Genomic DNA, 21534 nt, shown 5'->3' on the forward strand with positions numbered 1-21534 from the left:
TTTCAGTTCTGTCTGTCTTTATTTCTCGTCTGACTATTCTTTTATTTTCAGCTATCCGTGATATAAGTTTCCTATTTTCCTTTATTTACTTCTGTGCATGACAGAGCATGAATATACTCTACATGATAAGAAGCCTTTGTGTATATATATATATATATATATATATATATATATATATATATATATATATATATATATATATATATATATATATAAATGTGTATGTATGTATATGCATATATATACTTATCATGTATTAGAATGGTCATTCATGATAAGAATATTCTTTTTGTAATAGAACGTAGACCCAAAGTAAAGTTACTGTCCTTTGTTCAAGTATTCACCCATTTAGCAATTATGTGAATTTTTTACCTTGTATTATGTTCTATCAGCTTATGACTGAATAATAATCTATTTAATTTTCAAGTATTTCTTGCGTTTGAACGGTGCCAAAAGCTAATCACCTCTCGTATTCTGTTTCCATGTCTATTACTCATGCATCCTTCCCATTCTGGCGAATAACAATTGTTCTTTTTCCCTCTCATCCTGTTCTCCCCAGGTGACTTGATGAACGAAGATAAGGTTCTCGAGTGGCTGGTGGAGAACAAGAACACAGGAGATGACGATGACTTTATCAACGACGTGACAGCGGGTCTCCTCAACACACTCATCGACTCCATGGACCATCTCGCCGTCATTTTCTGTGAGTTTGGGAAAAGAAAACGTGTTGGTGTTTGAAGGGGAAACTAGCGTAATCAGGATTGGGGGGGAGGGGGTAGGAGCGGGATGGGTGGAAATACTGGGTTTCCGCGAGAATAGATTTCAGAGAGAGAAAATCTGTGACACTGGTCTCTTGCGACTTGCTTAGAATGATTTGTAAACTTTTGTGGTTTACTAGTGTACATATAAGGCACTTGATAATTGTTCAATACCAAATATTTAGTACACGTGTTATAATTCCTGAAGAAGACACGTGCCTCCTGGCTACGTCATCCAGTGGGACATGTTTTTGGACTTTTTTTCCTTGTTTGTATCCAAATATTCTTGCGTTTGATATTGCAAACATAATATCATTTTAAAAGAAGGCCATTAGTTAGCGAAACATTTACTTTGAAGTAATGTATTATATTGTTATCCAGGAATTACACGAACTGCAACCCCTTGTAACCAAAGCGTCGACTGTCCTTCCCCCTTTAACCCACCCACTACGACTTGTTCCTGCAGACGACCGCGACGAATCCGACGACACAGTGATCCTTCAGGAGCTGGAGAACATCGACGATGAACTGGACGCCCAAGGAATCCACATCGTCAAGATCGCCGACGACGTGGCTGCCAAGGACTACGGCATCGAGGACACGCCCGCCCTCGTCTACTTCGAGCATGAGGTGCGGAGCTTGAAGTTGTTATTGTCTAAACCCGACCTCTGACCTCCAGTAGAATAATCCCTTTTCATCCCCTGTGGATAGGGGATGTGAAAAGAATACTTCCAACTTATGTCACTGTGTCATAAAAAGCGACTATGAGAGCCCCTACCCACTGGGCCAGCGTGATAGGGTATGGCCCACCCTCTCCCCATCATGATACACGTCTTAAACAATATCAACGACGTGGGAAAGTCTGGGGAAGGCCCATGTCCAACAACAGACATTAAAAAGGCAGAGAGAATAGAATGAAATTAAAATCCCTTTTCATAACCATACCAAAACCCTTCGACCTCCCGTATTATAATCCCAATTGACAACAACATCCAAACTAAACCTTCGACCTTCTTCTTCATAACCAAACCTATTTTCCGCGTCCCAGATCCCCTCGCTGTACGACGGGGACCTGCACAACGAGGAGGAGGTGCTGGCGTGGCTGGTGGAGCAGCTGCACACGGACGAGATCGAGGACGTGACGGACGAAATGCTGGACAAGCTGATCCGGGAGTCCGATCACCTGGCTGTCCTTTTCTGTGAGTCTTCGTCTGGTGCCGATTTATATTATTTGGTTGATTTGTTATTTTCTTCAAGGAGCTTCTGCTTTTGGTAGCGTCGGTTAGCAGGATAACTCAAAAAGTTATGAACAGATTTTCATGAAAATTTTACGAGTGTCTGTGGTGATCTAGATTCAAGATTTTTTTGTTTTTTTTTTATGATTGCATCAGTTACCCCTATATATACAGGTAACATCATTATTACCTTTATCACCTCCACCAAAGAGGTTATGTTTATGGACGAAACCAATGTACTTAAAAGAGGTGATTTTAATGTAATTCTTCAAGTGTGAATATTTTATTGCATTAGTAGACCTATTGCCTTGGCAGGGGTAAGAGCTCTCCGAGTGCTTCTAATTTAAGATTATTATTGTTATAATTTGATTATTAATTTCTTTTTTGGTTATGTCTTAAATATCGTTCTGGAGGGGAGAGGGGAACTTTTTGTTTGTGGTATTTTTGTTTGTTTATTTTTCTGTCAGTCACTTTTCCGTGTATCTATCTGTCTGTCCGTCGATCTTTCTCTCCACCTCTCTCCATCTATCTCTGTCATTCAAGCTTTAAATATATCTACCCAAAACATATCTCCATCTCTCAAATGACCTCCATAACCCCTATCTAACCACTCTTATTCTTATCTTCCCCTTCCCCTCCCCCTCTTCCCTTTTCTTCCCCCTTCCACCCGCAGACGACGAGGACGAGCCCGAGTCTCAACAGGTCGTGAACGAGTTGGAAAACATCGACGACGAGTGCGATGCGAGCGGCGTGTCGTTCGTCAAGATCGACAACGACGACGAGGCCCAAGAGTACGGCATCGAGAAGCTCCCGACGCTCGTCTACTTCGAGAAGGGCATCCCGTCGCTCTACACCGGTGCGTGCGGGTGTAGGGGCGTGGGCGTGTGGGGGGGGGGTGTAGGAGTGTGTGTGTGTGGGTGTAGGAGTGTGTGTGTGTGGGGGGGGGGTGTAGGAGTGTGTATGTGGGGGTGTAGGAGTGTGTGTGTGATTGTGTGTGGGGGGGGGCGTGTGTGTGTGTGTGTGTGATGTGTGGTTGTGTGTGATGTATGTCTGATGTGTGTTTGTGTGTGATGTATGTGTGATGTGTTTGTTTGTGTGTGGGTGTACGAGTGTGTGTGTGTGTATGTTTGTGCGTTTGTGTGTGTGTGTGTATGTTTTGTCAAGCAGAGAGTGAGTGAGAGAGAGAGAGAGAGAGAGAGAGAGAGAGAGAGAGAGAGAGAGAGAGAGAGAGAGAGAGTAGAGAGAGAAGAAAAAGGTGGAAATATGAAATAGGTGGATGGAGTCAAAATGCGGGTTTGGAGCGGTGCGGAATTGTGCACAAGCTGTGTGTACATCTATTATGTACCGCATATTGCCTTCACCTGCGTGTATACATGAATCTGAACACCTTTTCTATCACATTAAGAACTAACGCCTAAGCCCCCCTGCTCCTCCTTCCCCCTCACCCTCCAGGTAACCTGCTGGCCGAGGACGAGGTGCTGGACTGGCTCGTGCACCAGGTGGAGGACGACGAGATCGAGGACGTGACCGACGAGATGCTCGACCGACTCATCGACCGCACCGAGCATCTGGCTGTCCTCTTCTGTGAGTTTTCTTTTTCCCATTTATTTTTCTTTCGTCCCTTGCTGAGTCCTTGTGGTTGGTCATATATGATTGTTGATACTTCGTTATGTGTGTATGTGTGTATATATGCACACACGCATACACACATGCACGCACGCACGCACGCTCACACACACACACACACACACACACACACACACACACACACACACACACACACACACACACACACACACACACACACACACACACACACACAGAATGCAGTGAACTGGCATTAACTTAACGTAAAAAACATACAGCTTAGCCGTGTATATACGTCCTTTTCCATAAACACTTATACCCCTATAATTCACACTTACACACACACACACACAAACCTCACCGCAGAGAGACCCAACCCCTCCGCTGCTCCACCAAGACTCACCCACCCCTCTCTTACCCCCCTCCCCCCCTCTCTCATCCCGCAGACGACAAGGACTCCCGCCGCAGCCGCAAGGTCCTGTCCGAGCTGGAGAACATCGACGACGAGTGCGACAACCGCGGGATCTTCTTCGTCAAGATCGACAACGACGAGGAGGCCAAGGAGTATGGCATCGAGGCCATTCCCACGCTGGTGTACTTCGAGAGCGAGATCCCGTACATTTTCGAAGGTGAGGGAGGAAGGAAGGGAGGAAGGGGGGAGGGAGAGGGAGAGAAGGAGGGAGGGGGAAGAAGAGAAGGAAAGGGAGAGGGAGGGAAAGAGAGAGAGGGGGAGAGTGAGAGAGAGGGAGAGGGAGAGAGAGAGGGGGGAGAGTGAGAGAGAGAGAGAGTGAGAGGGAAAGAGAGAGAGTGAGAGGAAAAGAGAGAGGGAGAGGGAAAGGGATAGGGCGAGGGAGAGAGAGAGAGAGAGAGGATGAAAGAGAGAGAGAGAGAGAGAGAGAGAGAGAGAGAGAGAGAGAGAGAGAGAGAGAGAGAGAGAGAGAGAGAGAGAGAGAGAGAGAGAGAGAGAGAGGGAGGGAGAGAGGGAGGGAGGGGGTGAATGGTGAGAGTGAGAGAGAAGGAGATAGACAGAGAGATAGTGATAGCTAGATAGATAGATAGAGAGAGAGAGAGTCAGACAAACAACCAGAGAAACAGAAGAGACAGAGAGAAGCGAAGAACAAAGCCAACAGCATAAAGAAGAGGAGAAGAGAGATAGAAGGAATGATTGATTTCTCTCTAGCCCTTCGGTGTAAGAGTGACCTTGGGATATAACTTCTAACAGTGGAAATAACAAAGGGAATGTGAAGAACTATTGACAACCATCGCTTCCTTTCCTTTATGTCTGAATATCATTATCGTTATCATAATCATCATCATTATTATCATCTTGTTGTTGTTATTGTCCTTATTGTTGTTTTTGTCATTAGTATTATCCCTATTATTCTAAATCTAATCGTTATTATTACTTTCACCATTACTATTATCATTATTGTTATTATTATCATTATCATGTTATTATTATTATTATCATTCTTATTTTTATGCTTATGCTTATATTTTTTAATTAGTATGTCTTTTTAAATATACATCTTTGCTTAAGGCGTAAGAAAAGTTAGATTTATTATACTTTGTCAAATTCTAATATATAAGAATATGCCGTGAGAGATTATGTCTTTTCTCTGCAAAATCTATATTATTGTCACATTTAGCACCCTCTCAAATACATCAGCAACTCAAAATAAAAATACAGACATACCGTACATTTCGGGATTATCTCAACACCCATGCTTTCCGTACCGTACAGGCGACTTGATGAAGGAAGAGGAGGTCTTAGAATGGCTGTTGCATCACGTCGACAACGAGGAGATCGCGGACGTTACGGACGAAATGCTGGACAAACTGATCACTAATGAACCCTTCCTGGCTGTTCTCTTCTGTGAGTGTAGAGTCATAATGAATGCACATAGACAAAGACGCATGCGCGACACACACACACACACACACACACACACACACACACACACACACACACACACACACACACACACACACACACACACACACACACACACACACACACACACACACTCACACACACACACACACATACACACCCTGCTCAAGAGGACTGACAATTTACTCCGTTTTGTTTATATTTTTCTTTTTCTTTTTCTTTAAATGTTTTGAAATTTTCCCGTAATATCCATCCACCGGCATCGATGTTCGATTCCCCTCACCAGATCTCAGTTTTCCCGTAATTCACCAATTTACAATCTCCCATTCTCCCAGACGACAAAGACGACGCCGAGGACCACGAGATCCTCGGAGAACTGGAGAACATTGACGACGACTGCGAACAAGCGGGCGTTCCCTTCGTCAAGATCGACAACGACGCCGAAGCCAAGGAGTATGGAATCGAAGAGTTGCCCACGCTCGTCTACTTCGAGAACCGAATCCCGAGTATATACGAAGGTGAGAGAGGGAGAGGGAGAGGAAGAAGGAAAGGGGGATGGAGAAGGAGAGGGAGAGGGAGAAGGAGAGGGAGAGGGAGAAGGAAAGGGGGATGGAGAAGGAGAGGAAGAAGGAGAAGGAATGGGAGAGAAGGAGCGAGAGGGAAAAGGAGAGGGGGAGGGAGATGGAGAAGGAGAAGGAGAGGGATAGGGGGAGGAAGAGAGGGAAAGGGGGAGGGAGAAGGAAAGGAAGTAGGAGAGAGTGATGGAGAGGGAGAGAGAAAAAAAAAAAGGAAAAAGGGAAGGAGAGGAAGAATGGGAGGGGAAGGAAGGGGAAACTGAGATGGAAAGAGAAACAGAAGTAAAATGAGAAAGGGTGAAAAGACATGAAAAGTGAAAAAATAGGAAAATGAAAAGGACAAGGGGGAGGGGAGAGAAGGGGATAATCAAGAAAAAATGGCAAATATGATTATTAGATATCTAAATGAAGTAGAGATAAAACAAATATCTGAATAAATCAAGAAGTAGGCAGTGATTTGCCAAAATTAAGAATATCAAACCAAAAATAACGCCACAAATTGATAAATAACGAATAAGTAAGAAAACTTTAAAATACAGTGAAAATAAAGATAAAAAAGACACCTTTTTTCTTCTAGACCTTAAAATCCACCATACATTCCGAACCAAATAAAATAATCCCCCTTTATATTAAAAGCCTAAAAATACACCACTACACAGCCCACCTTCCCTTCTCCTCCGTCAGGTGATCTCTCCAACGAGCAAGAGGTCCTGGCGTGGTTGCTGCAGCAGAAGAACACGGACACCATCGAGGAAGTCACGGACGAAATCCTGGACGACCTCATTGGCAACTTCGAATACGTTGTTGTCTATTTCAGTGAGTTCTGGGGCGGTGGTGGTGGTATTGTTTTTTTTTTTTTATGGTTGTTGTTTTTGTCACTGTTTTTTGTCAGTTTTTATGTTTTTTCTTTGTTGTTATTGTTTATTGTCATTACTGTTATATTTTCCTTATTGTTATTGTTTTTTATCATTGGAATTGTTTTTATCAATATTATTAATGCTTTTTAAGTCATTATTGTGATTTTGTCATTATTGTTATTGATTTTTAACACTATTGTTATTGTTATTATCATTATTGTTATTGTTTTTATCATTATTATTATTGTGTTTTATCATTGTTATTTTTTCATTGTTATTGTGCTTTATCCTTTATTTATTTTGATATTATTGGTATTATTTTGTGTGTTGTTTCTTTTGTTATTGTTGTCTCTCGTTTTTATTCAGTATTCCTTAGTGTACTGATTATTGTCATTGTTGCTATCTTGAATTATGATTATTATTATTATTATCATTAGTTCATTACCATTTCATTTACGTTTTCATTGTTGTTAACACTAATTACATTTATTGCAACTGCTTTCCCCCATTTTCTTCATTGATATATTCATCGTCATATATATCATCATGACATGACAGAAAAAAACAATAATAACACTGCCTTCCCTCCCCGCTCCCCCTCCTCCCACCCCCCTCCCTCCCCGCTCCCTCCTCCTCTCACCCTCACCCCCTCACTCCGCGCTCACCCCGCTCCCTCCTCTTTTCCCCCCTCACCCCTCACCCCTCACCCTCCTCCTCTCACACACCCCCCCACCCCATCACCCTGCGTCCTCCTCCTCTCACCCCACCCCCTCACCCCCTCACTCCCCACCCCCCGCTCTCTCCTCCTCTCACCCCCCTACCCCACCCCCCCATACTCCCTCCTCCTTCTCACCCCCACCCCCCTCTCCCCAACCAGGCGGAAAGTGCGAAGAGGGCGAGAAGTGCGACAAGATTCTGGACGAGCTGGAGAACATCGACGACGACACGGACGACCACGGCATGCACTTCGTCACCACAGAGGAGACGTCCCTCGCCCACCAGCACGGCATCAAGACCCTCCCCGCCCTGGCCCTCTTCAGGAACGGGGTGCCGGTGGTGTACAAGGGTAAGCAGGGGGGAGAGGGGGGGAAGGAGGGGGGTTGTTGTAGGTTGTTCAGAGAGGCTGTGGAAGGGGTACGTGAGGTAGGAGGGAAGGAGGGGGTTGTAGGTTGTTCAGGGAGGCTGTGGAAGGGGCGCGTGAAGTAGGAGGGAAGGATATATGTGTGGAGGTTGTTTGGGGGGGTTGGGGAGGAATGGAAAGGGTATAGGGGGGAGGGGGAGGACGATGGTGCTTGTGTGTGTATGTGTGGATCGGAGAGGGTGTTTGTGTATGGATATTGCGGGAGATGTGGTGTGCGTTGTGTACGTGTTGAGAGGGGGGGGAGAGGGGAAACCTTATGTGCATGAAAAGGGTTGTCTGTGTACGTTTGTGTGTGTTTGGAGGAAACGTGAGGGGAAAAGAGGGGAAGTTTAGGCAGTGTGCTTGTGCGAGCGTGTGTAAAAATTGGAAACGTAGAGGGTTATGGGTTGGAGCAAAACAATAGCATGGTGGGCGTGCTAGGACAAAATATTTTGCAGGTTCGCCAAGATATAAAATACGTTTGAATGTCCAATGGCAGTTCATAAATTCTTGTGCAATAAATAAAGCAGATGTGTTAGAGATATACAATAACATGATATCAACTCAACATGTATAAGGTTTTTATGCTTCTGAAATTACATTCTATATCACAACAGTCGGAAATATCTAGTAAAATTACAAACAATTCAATAAAAGATATACGATTTCTCTCCACAACAAAAGCCCATCATTGAACCATTCAATCGGGGTTATCTAGCATCCCTTCAATTATCCTCCCTTCCTTTATCAGCCTTTCATCATCCCCTTTTCCCTCTCCCTCTTTCTGACGACCGAGCAGGCGACCTGGCCGACGAGGAGGCCGTCCTCGCTTGGCTGACGAGCGAGAACACCCTCGAGATCCCCAACCAGATCGAGGAGGTCAACGAGAGGATGTTGGACAGGATCCTCAACACGTCGGATAACGTCGCCGTCTTCTTCTGTGAGTGGGATGTTGTGCCTCTCTCTTAGGGACAGTTGGTGTCGCGCTTTCCTTATCTGTCTTGTCGCTCTCATTCTTTTCTATGCTCTTATTTTCTTGTCATCTTTTTTCTTTTCTTTTCTCTTTCTCTCTCTCTCCCTCTCTCCCTCCACTCTCTCTCTCTCTCTATTTGTGTGTGTGTATTTGTGTGTGTGTGTGTGTGTGTGTGCATTTGCATATCTATGTGAATACAATACTTGTACATGACCATATGCATTGCTCTTCCTCATCCTGTTCCTCTCGTATCTCTTCAGACTCCGAGGGTGACAAGAAGAGCCGAGACATCCTCGTCGAGCTAGAAAACATCGACGACGAGTGCGATGACATTGGCATAGACTTCGTCAAGGTTTCGGACGAAAACATCGCTAAGGAGTATGAAGTCGTGATCCTCCCAGCTCTCGTCTACTTCAGAAACCGCTTCCCCCAGATCTACGAGGGTACATTTGGACACTGTTTTAACTAACAGATTTATCTTTGTATTTTAACATTTAAAAAAGGCCTCAATGGACGTTCAGATATCCCGGGCTGTATGAGATATAACGACAAACTTCGAAAATCCTTTTATCCTTCCCGTCCCTCAGGCGACCTCAAGGACGAGGAGGCTTTGTTAGAGTGGCTCATCGACAACAAGGACAAAGGACCAGCATCTATCATCGAGGAGGTGGACGGCCAGATGATCCAGAGCCTCGTGGAGGGCTTCGAGTATCTCGTGGTGTACTTCTGTGAGTACATGCGGGGGAGGAGAGGGACGAGGAAAGGGAGGAGGAGGAGAAGGGGGGAAGGGAGGAGAAAGGAGGGTGTATAGAGAGAGTAAGAAATCAGGGGGATGGAATAAACAAAAGAGGGAAGGCGGTGGAGGTTTGTGGAAAGAAGGGATAGACTGAAAAGGGAATGTAGAAGATGAAAAGAGAATGGGAAGAAGGAAGGGTAGAAGGAAAAAGGGATTGGGTACATACAACAAAACGGGTTATATACAAACTGTTTGGATATTGATTGGATGAAGACTTAAGGGATAGTATATCATAATCCCATGACATTTAACTGTAACTGAAACCACCTCATGATTGCACAACAAATCCCAAAGCAAAATCGAAGCTCCACAACACCCAGACCAAAGTACAAAGAATTAGCGCCCGTAACCCTTCGTATTGCACGTTGCATTTCAGTGGCGCTTTTCACCCTGACTCTCCCTCGTTCTCCCACCGCCAGACGACGATAACTGCCCCACCTGCGAGACCGTCCTGGCAGACCTCGAGACCATCGACGACGAGACAGACGACGTCGGCATCCAGTTCGTCAAGACCAACGACGTGGAGGTCGCCGAGGACCTGGGCATCAGCCACCTGCCCGCCCTCGTCTACTTCGAGGGCGGCGTGCCCAGCATCTACGACGGTGAGTCCTCGGCCTGCGTCAGAGGATCCCGTGTCGATCGAAACGGGATCTTTAATTTCCTTGGTTTTGCGATCGACAGGGAAAAAAAGGAAGGTGTGAGGTCGCGATCTTATTGATTATTCGGTGGGATATTTTGCATAGACGAGATCTAGGAACAGTGCCCGAGTACGGATTAAGATGTGAAATGTAGATAGATAAATAGATAGAAACATAGACAGATAGATAGATAGATACATAGACAGATAGATAGATACATACATAAACATATAGATACATACATACATAGGCAGATAAATAAATAGATTCAGATTCAGTTATAGATATGGATAGATTCAGATTCAGTTATAGTTATGGATAGATTCAGATGTGTATATAGATATACATATAGATATAGATAGACAGATACATATTAGAAGATAAATAAATAAAATAAATTGGCATATAGAACATTATAGTAGTAGTCGTAAAACCAAATGAACAAGGAAGTTGATAAAGAGGAATAGTAATAATCTTAAGAAATGATATCTTAAAATAAAAATGTGATGGACTTGGAAAATCTTATTCAACGTGATTTCTGTAAGTTTATCGCTAGACGTGTATAGTATATGTAGCAACATTTTTTTTTAATATCTACACATGGAAAGTATTCATGAATAATACCAAAATATTTTAAACTGGTGATGTTTAGTGTAGACTAATGTAGATTTTAAAGAATATCTAGTTTTTAAGCATGTGGCAGCCCTGAGGCATAGACAGCGTCCAACAAGGAGCCAATCAGCAGTCCGGAACTAAGGTGTCACGTGACCAAACCTTTACGATCTCCACTCTGATTGGCTGACCAGGAGAGTGATATTTATAAAATCATCTGTGATTGGCTATGCCTTTAGAATCTTGTTGAAAGCTCGTTCGTGATTGGTTGAACTCTAAAGGAGATAAATAAATAACATTCTATTGCTGTTTATGCCTGAAAGGTAACTGCTATTCATCTTAGATGATAATGTATTAATTAACTAGAATTTCTGTCAAGGTCTTAGTTTCATTTAGTGCTTATGCTTTGCTTCGGTAGTGGTGCAAAAATAGTTGTCATAACAGGCACTCTAATGCAAAACTTGTGGAAGCTAATCATCTCAAAGCACACTGTGACAGCTTGAAGTTAAAAAGGCAATATCCTCCAAAGTCAAAGAAACACGAAAGCAAAGCGTTGGGAGTCACACGACCCCTGACCTGACTCGAGCTGTGTCCCTCATTAGGTCACGTCTGTTGCATCCCCAGGTGACGACAGAGGCATCTTTTCTTGGCTAATTGCAGACAAAAGTAAGCATTTTTCTTCGTTTTCCCCCCGATACCTATACAAGGATGACCTGGAACTATACATACTCAGTAGATATTTATCTATTTATATATTTTTCTATTTATATCTATCTGTCTAGCAGTTATAATTGTTTTTATTATTATCATTCATTGATATCATCTTTTATTGTAATTATTATCATTATTATTATTATTATTATTATTATTATTATCATTATTATTATTATTATTATTATTATTATGGTTCGTATTATTATTATTATCATCATCATTTTTATTATTATTATTATCAATATCATTATCATTATTATTATTATTATTATTATTATTATTATTATTATTATTATTATTATTATCATTATTATTATTATTATTATTATTATCATTGTTATTATTATCATTATATTTATTACAGTTCTTATTATTATTTTTATCATTATGGTTATGATTATTATCACTGTTATTATTTTCATAATTATTATCATTACTATAAAAATTGCTCACTTGTAACGTAGAATCCATTATCCACATTTCTCTATTATGCTTTTATATCAGAAGATAACGATATAAGCTACTAGTTTGAAAAGAAATAGAAGTATATAACTGGATTGAGTGACGTTCCTCTATCCAAAATATTATCAGATTTCCTTTTCATAAGCGAGGATAAAAATGATAGCATTCCAGGTCTTCCTTTTCTTATGACAAACCCAAATTTAATAATAAAAAAGTAAAACAAACAAAAGAAAAGAAGAGAAAAAAGAAAGAAAATAAGAAACACGATGCAAGGTGTCCTAGTTTATAACTAATCTTTAATTATATAGTTCGTCTAAGATTTAAATACTCTCATAATATCTTAATTAACTAGAATGATTATTTTTGAATAGTATTATTTTTCTAAATGTGTCATTTTGTCTAAATAAGATCAAGTAGTAATTAGTAATAACAAAGATAAATCTAAACTGCTTTTTCAGTGAAGAATACACTGTATAACTAATACATGTTAGTAATTGTCATCCTCTCATCCTATAGCTTATCCTATCCTCTTATCCTATATGTTACATTATAAACTAAAGACTTTTGCGTCAGAATTAATTTTGACAAAGCAGTACAATGGACATAATAGATATATGTCTCTTCTAACGCTATTCTACATTACTAACATAGGTGCCCCTCCATGTAGATCACTGGCATCCAACTTTTTTCACCATCGAAGTATCTATTTTTTTAAATTAATTTTCACAATAGAACAACCACCATGCCTTAAAAAAGTAAATGTCATAGTTTACCTTTAGCAACCTTCTGATGCAGACCTTACGATAGGGTTGAATTTACAACAAACAAGACATAATCACCCCTAATCCCGTCTAATCCAGGCCTCCATCTTCCCCTTAGCCTTTCTAATGACACTAGCTGGTCGTCCCGCTGGCCTTTAACCCAAGGACATCTTGTATCGTGTTGCATAGGGACTTTAATCATTGCAATTCAACAAGAGGCCGTGACTGATTTCAGAAACAGTCGAGAGTCCCGCCATTAGCATGAGTTTCCGCAGGCTTCTTGAAGTAAAGGAGGGTGATGATGAGGATGAAGGTGAGGATGATGATGTAGGTGAGGATGAGGATGATGCTAATAATGATGAGGAGGATGAAGCCGATGATGATGAAGATGACAATAAGGACGAGGCAGACGAGGAGGGTGATGATAATGAGGAGGAGGAAGAGGAAGAAGGTGATGATGAGGATGATGACAATGATGGTGCTGATGACGAAGACGACGGTGAGGAAGCTGGGGATGAAGATGAAGAGGAAGATGAGGAAGAGGAGGACGCTGGTGATGAGGATGAAGATGAAGAAGCTGATGAAGATGAAGAAGCTGATGAGGATGAAGAGGAAACTGGTGACGATGATGAGGAGGACGAAGATGAAGATGAAGCTGCTGAGGATGAAGATGAAGCTGATGATGACGAGGACGAAGATGAAGATGAGGAAGAGGAAGAAGCAGCTGAGGATGAGGACGAAGATGAAGATGAGGAAGAGGAAGAAGAAGCAGCTGAGGATGAGGACGAAGATGAGGAAGAGGAAGAAGCAGCTGAGGATGAGGACGAAGATGAGGAAGAGGAAGCAGCTGAGGATGAGGACGAAGATGAGGATGAGGAAGAGGAAGAAGAAGCAGGTGAGGATGAGGATGATGATGAGGAAGAGGAAGAAGCAGCTGAGGATGAGGACGAAGATGAGGAAGAGGAAGAAGAAGCAGCTGAGGATGAGGACGAAGAGGAGGAAGAAGCAGATGAGGATGAAGACGAAGAGGAGGAAGAAGCAGATGAGGATGAGGACGAAGATGAGGAAGAGGAAGAAGAAGCAGATGAGGATGAGGAAGAAGCAGCTGAGGATGAGGATGAGGACGAAGAGGAGGAAGAAGCAGATGAGGATGAGGACGATGATGAGGAAGAGGAGGAAGAAGCAGCTGAGGATGAGGATGAGGAAGAAGCAGATGAGGATGAGGACGATGATGAGGAAGAGGAGGAAGAAGCAGCTGAGGATGAGGATGAGGACGAAGATGAGGAAGAAGCAGATGAGGATGAGGACGAAGAGGAGGAAGAAGCAGATGAGGATGAGGACGATGATGAGGAAGAAGAAGAAGCAGCTGAGGATGAGGATGAGGACGAAGATGAGGAAGAAGCAGATGAGGATGAGGACGATGATGAGGAAGAGGAGGAAGAAGCAGCTGAGGATGAGGATGAGGACGAAGATGAGGAAGAAGCAGATGAGGATGAGGACGATGATGAGGAAGAGGAGGAAGAAGCAGCTGAGGATGAGGATGAGGACGAAGATGAGGAAGAAGCAGATGAGGATGAGGACGAAGAGGAGGAAGAAGCAGATGAGGATGAGGACGATGATGAGGAAGAGGAGGAAGAAGCAGCTGAGGATGAGGATGACGAAGATGAGGAAGAAGCAGATGAGGATGAGGACGAAGAGGAAGAAGAAGCAGTTGAGGATGAGGACGATGATGAGGAAGAGGAGGAAGAAGCAGCTGAGGATGAGGACGATGATGAGGATGAGGACGAAGATGAGGAAGAGGAAGCTGAGGATGAAGACGAAGATGAGGAAGAGGAAGCTGAGGATGAGGACGAAGATGAGGAAGAGGAAGCAGCTGAGGATGAGGATGAGGACGAAGATGAGGAAGAGGAAGCTGAGGATGAGGACGAAGATGAGGAAGAGGAAGCAGCTGAGGATGAGGACGAAGATGAGGAAGAGGAAGCTGAGGATGAGGACGAAGATGAGGAAGAGGAAGCTGAGGATGAGGACGAAGATGAGGAAGAGGAAGAAGAAGCAGCTGAGGATGAGGATGAGGACGAAGATGAAGAAGAGGAAGCTGAGGATGAGGATGAAGATGAGGAAGAGGAAGAAGAAGCAGCTGAGGATGAGGACGAAGATGAGGAAGAGGAAGCTGAGGATGAGGAAGAGGAAGCAGCTGAGGATGAGGATGAGGACGAAGATGAAGAAGAGGAAGCTGAGGATGAGGACGAAGAGGAGGAAGAAGCAGCTGAGGATGAGGATGAGGACGAAGATGAGGAAGAGGAAGCAGCTGAGGATGAGGATGAGGATGAGGACGAAGAGGAAGAAGAAGCAGCAGAGGATGAGGACGAAGATGAGGAAGAGGAAGAAGAAGCAGCTGAGGATGAGGACGAAGATGAGGAAGAGGAGGAAGAAGCAGCTGAGGATGAGGATGAGGACGAAGATGAGGAAGAGGAAGAAGCAGCTGAGGATGAGGATGAGGACGAAGATGAGGATGAGGAAGAGGAGGAAGAAGCAGCTGAGGATGAGGAGGAAGAAGCAGCTGAGGATGAGGACGAAGATGAGGATGAGGAGGAAGAAGCAGCTGAGGATGAGGATGAGGACGAAGATGAGGATGAGGAAGAGGAGGAAGAAGCAGCTGAGGATGAGGATGAGGACGAAGATGAGGATGAGGAAGAGGAGGAAGAAGCAGCTGAGGATGAGGATGAGGACGAAGATGAGGATGAGGAAGAGGAGGAAGAAGCAGCTGAAGATGAGGATGAGGAGGAAGAAGCAGCTGAGGATGAGGACGAAGATGAGGAAGAGGAAGAAGCAGCTGAGGATGAGGATGAGGACGAAGATGAGGATGAGGAAGAGGAGGAAGAAGCAGCTGAGGATGAAGACGAAGATGAGGATGAGGAGGAAGAAGCAGCTGAGGATGAGGACGAAGATGAGGATGAGGAGGAAGAAGCAGCTGAGGATGAGGATGAGGACGAAGATGAGGATGAGGAAGAGGAGGAAGAAGCAGCTGAGGATGAGGATGAGGACGAAGATGAGGATGAGGAAGAGGAGGAAGAAGCAGCTGAGGATGAGGACGAAGAGGAGGAAGAAGCAGATGAGGATGAGGACGAAGAGGAGGAAGAAGCAGATGAGGATGAGGACGAAGATGAGGATGAGGAAGAAGCAGCTGAGGATGAGGATGAAGACGAAGATGAGGATGAGGAAGAGGAGGAAGAAGCAGCTGAAGATGAGGATGAGGAGGAAGAAGCAGCTGAGGATGAGGACGAAGAAGCAGATGAAGATGAGGATGAGGAAGAGGAAGAAGCAGCTGAGGATGAGGATGAGGAGGAAGAAGCAGATGAGGATGAGGACGATGATGAGGAAGAGGAGGAAGAAGCAGCTGAGGATGAGGACGATGATGAGGATGAGGACGAAGATGAGGAAGAGGAAGCTGAGGATGAGGACGAAGAGGAGGAAGAAGCAGCTGAGGATGAGGATGAGGACGAAGATGAGGATGAGGAAGAAGCAGCTGAGGATGAGGATGAGGACGAAGATGAGGATGAGGATGAGGAGGAAGAAGCAGCTGAGGATGAGGATGAGGACGAAGATGAGGATGAGGAAGAAGCAGCTGAGGATGAGGATGAGGATGAAGCAGCTGAGGATGAGGACGAAGATGAGGATGAGGAAGAGGAGGAAGAAGCAGCTGAGGATGAGGATGAGGACGAAGATGAGGATGAGGAAGAAGCAGCTGAGGATGAGGATGAGGACGAGGATGAGGAAGAAGCAGCTGAGGATGAGGATGAGGACGAAGATGAGGATGAGGAAGAAGCAGCTGAGGATGAGGATGAGGACGAAGATGAGGATGAGGAAGAGGAGGAAGAAGCAGCTGAGGATGAGGATGAGGAAGAAGCAGCTGAGGATGAGGACGAAGATGAGGATGAAGAAGAGGAAGAAGAAGCAGCTGAGGATGAGGATGAGGACGAAGATGAGGAAGAGGAAGAAGCAGCTGAGGATGAGGATGAGGACGAAGATGAGGATGAGGAAGAGGAAGAAGAAGCAGCTGAGGATGAGGACGAAGATGAGGATGAGGAGGAAGAAGCAGCTGAGGATGAGGACGAAGATGAAGAGGAAGAGGAAGCAGCTGAGGATGAGGATGAGGACGAAGAGGAAGAAGAAGCTGCTGAGGTTGAGGATGACGATGATGAGGATGAGGAAGAGGGAGAAGAAGCAGCTGAGGAAGAGGATGAGGACGAAGATGAGGAAGAGGAAGAAGCAGCTGAGGAAGAGGAGGAAGAAGCAGCTGAAGATGAGGATGAGGACGAAGATGAGGATGAGGAAGAGGAAGAAGAAGCAGCTGAGGATGAGGACGAAGAGGAGGAAGAAGCAGCTGAGGGTGAGGACGAAGATGAGGAAGAGGACGAGGATGAAGGTGAGGAAGAGGAAGAGGAAGCAGCTGAGGAAGAGGACGAGGATGACGAGGAGGAAGAGGAAGAGGCCGTTGGCGAAGAGGGGGATGAGGACGAGGACGAAGAAACCGACGACGACGTTACAGATGACGCAGAAGACGAAGGTGAAAATGAAAATAAAAAAAGAGAGAAAAATAGAGAGAGGGGAATATATCGGAGCCGTGGGAGGACAGACCTCTCCTCCTCATCCTGTGGCGTTTGGCCTCCTTTGTCTAAAATGTATCCACTTTTCATGTACTTCTGACGACCCTACCAACTCCCTTTGACAAGTACAGCCATAATAACGAAGAAATGTCACGAAATCTGCATATTTTCTTGCAGTCGTTAAGAGTAGCAATCTGCTTTTAAGAATTGATTTGGATTCCTGTCTTTTAAAAGAAAATCCTGAGAACTTATTGGCGTATTTCAACACATCGCTCTCATCCGAACTGCAGTGTCACGATGACTTTGCAGTTTTCACGAACCTCTGAATAGTTTACCTTGATTGTCTCCATTCCATGAAATTTTTGATTCGATAAGTTGACCATTTGATTAATCAGTAACCTTGGAGTATCCTACGTTGTATGATATTAGTATAGATTTAAACGTAAACTTTCCACACAGTAACCTGTCACAAATTGACCTTGTGTTTGCTGCTCAAAGAACTCATCCTGTAGTAAACCTGTAAGGATTTTTTCTGACGTGTGTGGGCATTGTTTGACCCTGCTTCTGTGCATGGGCCATGTGCGATGTTCTCCCTTTTTTGTTGTATTTATTCATTTATTCCTTTTTTTTGTTTTGTTTTGTTTTGTATTTGGACAAAATCTTGACCGTTTTGTGTGAGGTTTCAATTGCGCATGGATGTGAAGATGCATTTTCTTTTTTTTCCTCTTTTTTGTTGTTGTTGCTAATTTATGATTTTAGTTTTATATGTTGCTTGATGATTTTTCTTTATATAAATATACATATATATATATATATATATATATATATATATATATATATATATATATATATATATATATATATATATATATATATATATATAAGAAACATGAACAGGATTCTTGGCTGGACCTGTTGGGAAAGTTTTTCCCAAGTGGAGGAAATGTGATGACAGATTCCCTCCGTGAGCATTCGAAGTAAAGGGGGAGTGATGTGGAACAGGACAGTTCGCACCTTCTCCCAGCCGTGGCCACAGTCGAAGATGCTTGGTATGGCAGACTTAGTGTGTCTGCAGATGGTGCTACTCTGAATCAAGAACACATCATACCTATTGGAATGAAGTTAATTTTCATAGTGATATTTTATGCTAACATTGCTGCAGATATGTCCATTCCCTACCGTTGATTTGGACACTGGAAGTGATACAAAATTCTGTGTGTGTCACCTGCTTTGCGCAAACTTTTCATCGTAACCCACAGTCAGATTCGATCCTGTTTGCAAAAGTCTACGCACCTTGATCACTGGCGTACTAAGTAAGTGAACAACCTTTATGGCCTGTTGTTTCACCTGTCAAATTACGGATGGATGTCGGCTTTGAATTGATCATACGCGCAGGTGGCTCTATCTTCATTCTGTTCAACAAATTCATGGACTGAGTACAGTAATTACCTGCATGGTGCTCATCTGCTTTGTGCGCCTGCGGATGAAGGTGCGTAGAAGCGAAGGTTCGAATCCGACCTTGGCTTATAACTTCTTGTCATAGATAACATCTGACTCTCTACACTTGTTCAGAAAGGATTCTATCATTGGAATGGCCCTGTCTGAAGCCATAGACAACTCTGCCGAACTGATTCTACCTATAAGATAATTTCTGACGGAGGAATCTAAGGGGTCGACAACATGAGCCAAAGCTGCAGCAGATTTCCTCTGTCCTAGAGAGACCCATGGCACAGTGAAGAACACAAAGTCATTTTCAATATGAATCACCAAGTATATAGTCATTTATAACCGTCAAGATTCTTTCATATACTTGGTCTCTTTAATGGCTTAGAATGCTACAAACTACATTTTCAGTGTGAAATCCTCTTTCACAACTAGACTTTTCTCCGAGGAATGAGTGCACTGACTGCTCTTTGTCACTAGGCAATGGCACTGGATATGATTTGTGGTGGAATTATGCAGTGACGCAATGATACTGCGATGTGGCTAACTGGCCTGACGACGATACGATCCCTTAGTACAGGATGAACTCCAGAGTATGTGGCTTTAAGACTACCGAGTCCCCATAACCATTACAATATATATATATATATATATATATATATATATATATATATATATGTATATAAATATATGTATGTATATAGATTTATGAATATATAGATATATAGAAATAGAGACGTAGATATTTGTCTATATGTTTATTTTTTACCAGGAATTATTATATATTTTAATGAGAAATTGGCTGATGTATATTGGCTAATACGTCATGTTAGCCAATATCTTTATTTGCTGATACAATGAACTGGACTCAGTGTACAAAGAGAGAATTTTCCTGAGTAATGTAAGACCCTTTGCCACCTTGTGCCTTGGAAGTTACGTGTAAATCCTCACTTCCAACACTCAATTAGTCTTCAAGCTGCTTACATAGTCTTCTGTCTTAGTCTTACTTAGTTAGTCTTTAAGCTGCTTACTCTGAGATTCGAAACCATGTCAGCAAGGTTAGTTCTACAGCTGCATATATGGTGATACAATATACGTCTCCATAACAGCGTGTTTTTAAGGTTTTTTGTTCTGTGGACACGGAGAAGACTTTTTCTACCGCGTAATTCTTCTGCCAAGAACATGATTTTTACAAATAAATTCATCAATTTTCATGCATATATATATATATATATATATATATATATATATATATATATATATATATATATATATATTTACACACATAAATATAGGGATGTATGCATACTCATCAATAACTGAAATTATGATTACGTATTTTGGAAATATAATAATTCATAGCTTTCCATTTTCCAAATGAATTAACTGCCAGGAATTCCGTAATTGTAAGTGAATTCAATGCATACAACGACGAATACAGTATGACAAGAATACCATAGCCCTAGACACCACACCGCAGCCAGCCGATAAACGAACCCAACCACAGGAGCGTAGACCCACTGTGTACACAACGGCCCACGCTCCCTCCCACTCACACACGCCCCCCCCCTCCCCCCCGCGCCCCCTCTGACGCATTTCCCCGAACAGGTGACATCCAAGCCGAGGAGGATGTGCTGGAGTGGCTGATCGAGCAGAGGCACGAAGACACCATTGAGAACATCAACAGACAGCTTCTCTACACGCTTATCGATACTCAGGATTACCTCGCGGTCTATTTCTGTGAGTGGCTTGTGGAGGAACCAGCATCTGATTTCGTTTTTTGCTTACGTTGTGATGGTCTCAAGCTTTTTTTTAAGTTTTGTTATTGAATTATGTTTATGATAAGTTTTATTGGTAATATAATTAGAGGAAGTAGAGTTAGGATTTTGTTTATTTGTTTTATTTCTACCTTTGCTTGTTATTGAAAAGTTGTATGTCTTAATGTTTGTTCTGACTCTGATATAATGTTTTTACTCTCCCTTCTTTCTCCTATTTTCTCTTTCTTTCTCCTTTCATATCAACTCTTCTTATTGTCTTTCTTCTTTGCACTATCTTCCTTCTCCCACATCTTATTTTTCCCCTGCCTTCATTTTCCTTTTTCCTCTTTCTTTCTTTCCTCCCCATCGCATCTCCCCCCCTACTCCCTCCCCCCATCACACACCAATACTCCCTCCCCCACCACCTCTCTCCCTCACTTCCTCCCCCCACAAACTCCCTCTGTCCCCCACTCCCTCCCCCATCACACACCCCATACTCTCTCACCCCACCATCTCTCTCCCCCACTACCTCCCCCACCACCTCCCTCCTTTACTCCCTCCCCCCATCACACACCCCTACTCCTTCCCCCCACCACCACTCTCTCCCACTCCCTCCCCCCACCACCTCTCTCCCCCACTCCCTCCCCTATCACATCTCTCCCCCATCTCCCCCCCACCCACCCCACCACCTCCCTCCTTTACTCCCTCCCCCCACCACCTCTCTCCCCTTCTCCCTCCCACCCAC

The 21534-nt window shown here is 43.4% G+C and overlaps 1 protein-coding gene across 1 annotated transcript in view; it reads left to right on the forward strand.

Annotated features, from left to right (window-relative positions):
* Positions 1 to 21534, forward strand: part of hlk (hulk) — a 99228-nt gene that overhangs the window by 54238 nt on the left and 23456 nt on the right. Inside the window, exons 6-22 of the mRNA XM_070132823.1 lie at positions 560 to 703; positions 1225 to 1388; positions 1807 to 1957; positions 2667 to 2849; positions 3446 to 3577; positions 4027 to 4209; positions 5325 to 5456; positions 5810 to 5992; positions 6734 to 6865; positions 7784 to 7972; positions 8826 to 8966; positions 9260 to 9442; positions 9587 to 9727; positions 10215 to 10397; positions 11670 to 11711; positions 13218 to 17549; positions 20641 to 20772. Coding sequence (XP_069988924.1) covers positions 560 to 703; positions 1225 to 1388; positions 1807 to 1957; positions 2667 to 2849; positions 3446 to 3577; positions 4027 to 4209; positions 5325 to 5456; positions 5810 to 5992; positions 6734 to 6865; positions 7784 to 7972; positions 8826 to 8966; positions 9260 to 9442; positions 9587 to 9727; positions 10215 to 10397; positions 11670 to 11711; positions 13218 to 17549; positions 20641 to 20772 — 6747 coding nt within the window. The remainder of the gene's footprint in view (positions 1 to 559; positions 704 to 1224; positions 1389 to 1806; positions 1958 to 2666; positions 2850 to 3445; positions 3578 to 4026; positions 4210 to 5324; positions 5457 to 5809; positions 5993 to 6733; positions 6866 to 7783; positions 7973 to 8825; positions 8967 to 9259; positions 9443 to 9586; positions 9728 to 10214; positions 10398 to 11669; positions 11712 to 13217; positions 17550 to 20640; positions 20773 to 21534) is intronic.

Source organism: Penaeus vannamei, chromosome 18, assembly GCF_042767895.1.
Source record: "Penaeus vannamei isolate JL-2024 chromosome 18, ASM4276789v1, whole genome shotgun sequence".
Lineage (NCBI taxonomy): Eukaryota > Metazoa > Arthropoda > Malacostraca > Decapoda > Penaeidae > Penaeus > Penaeus vannamei.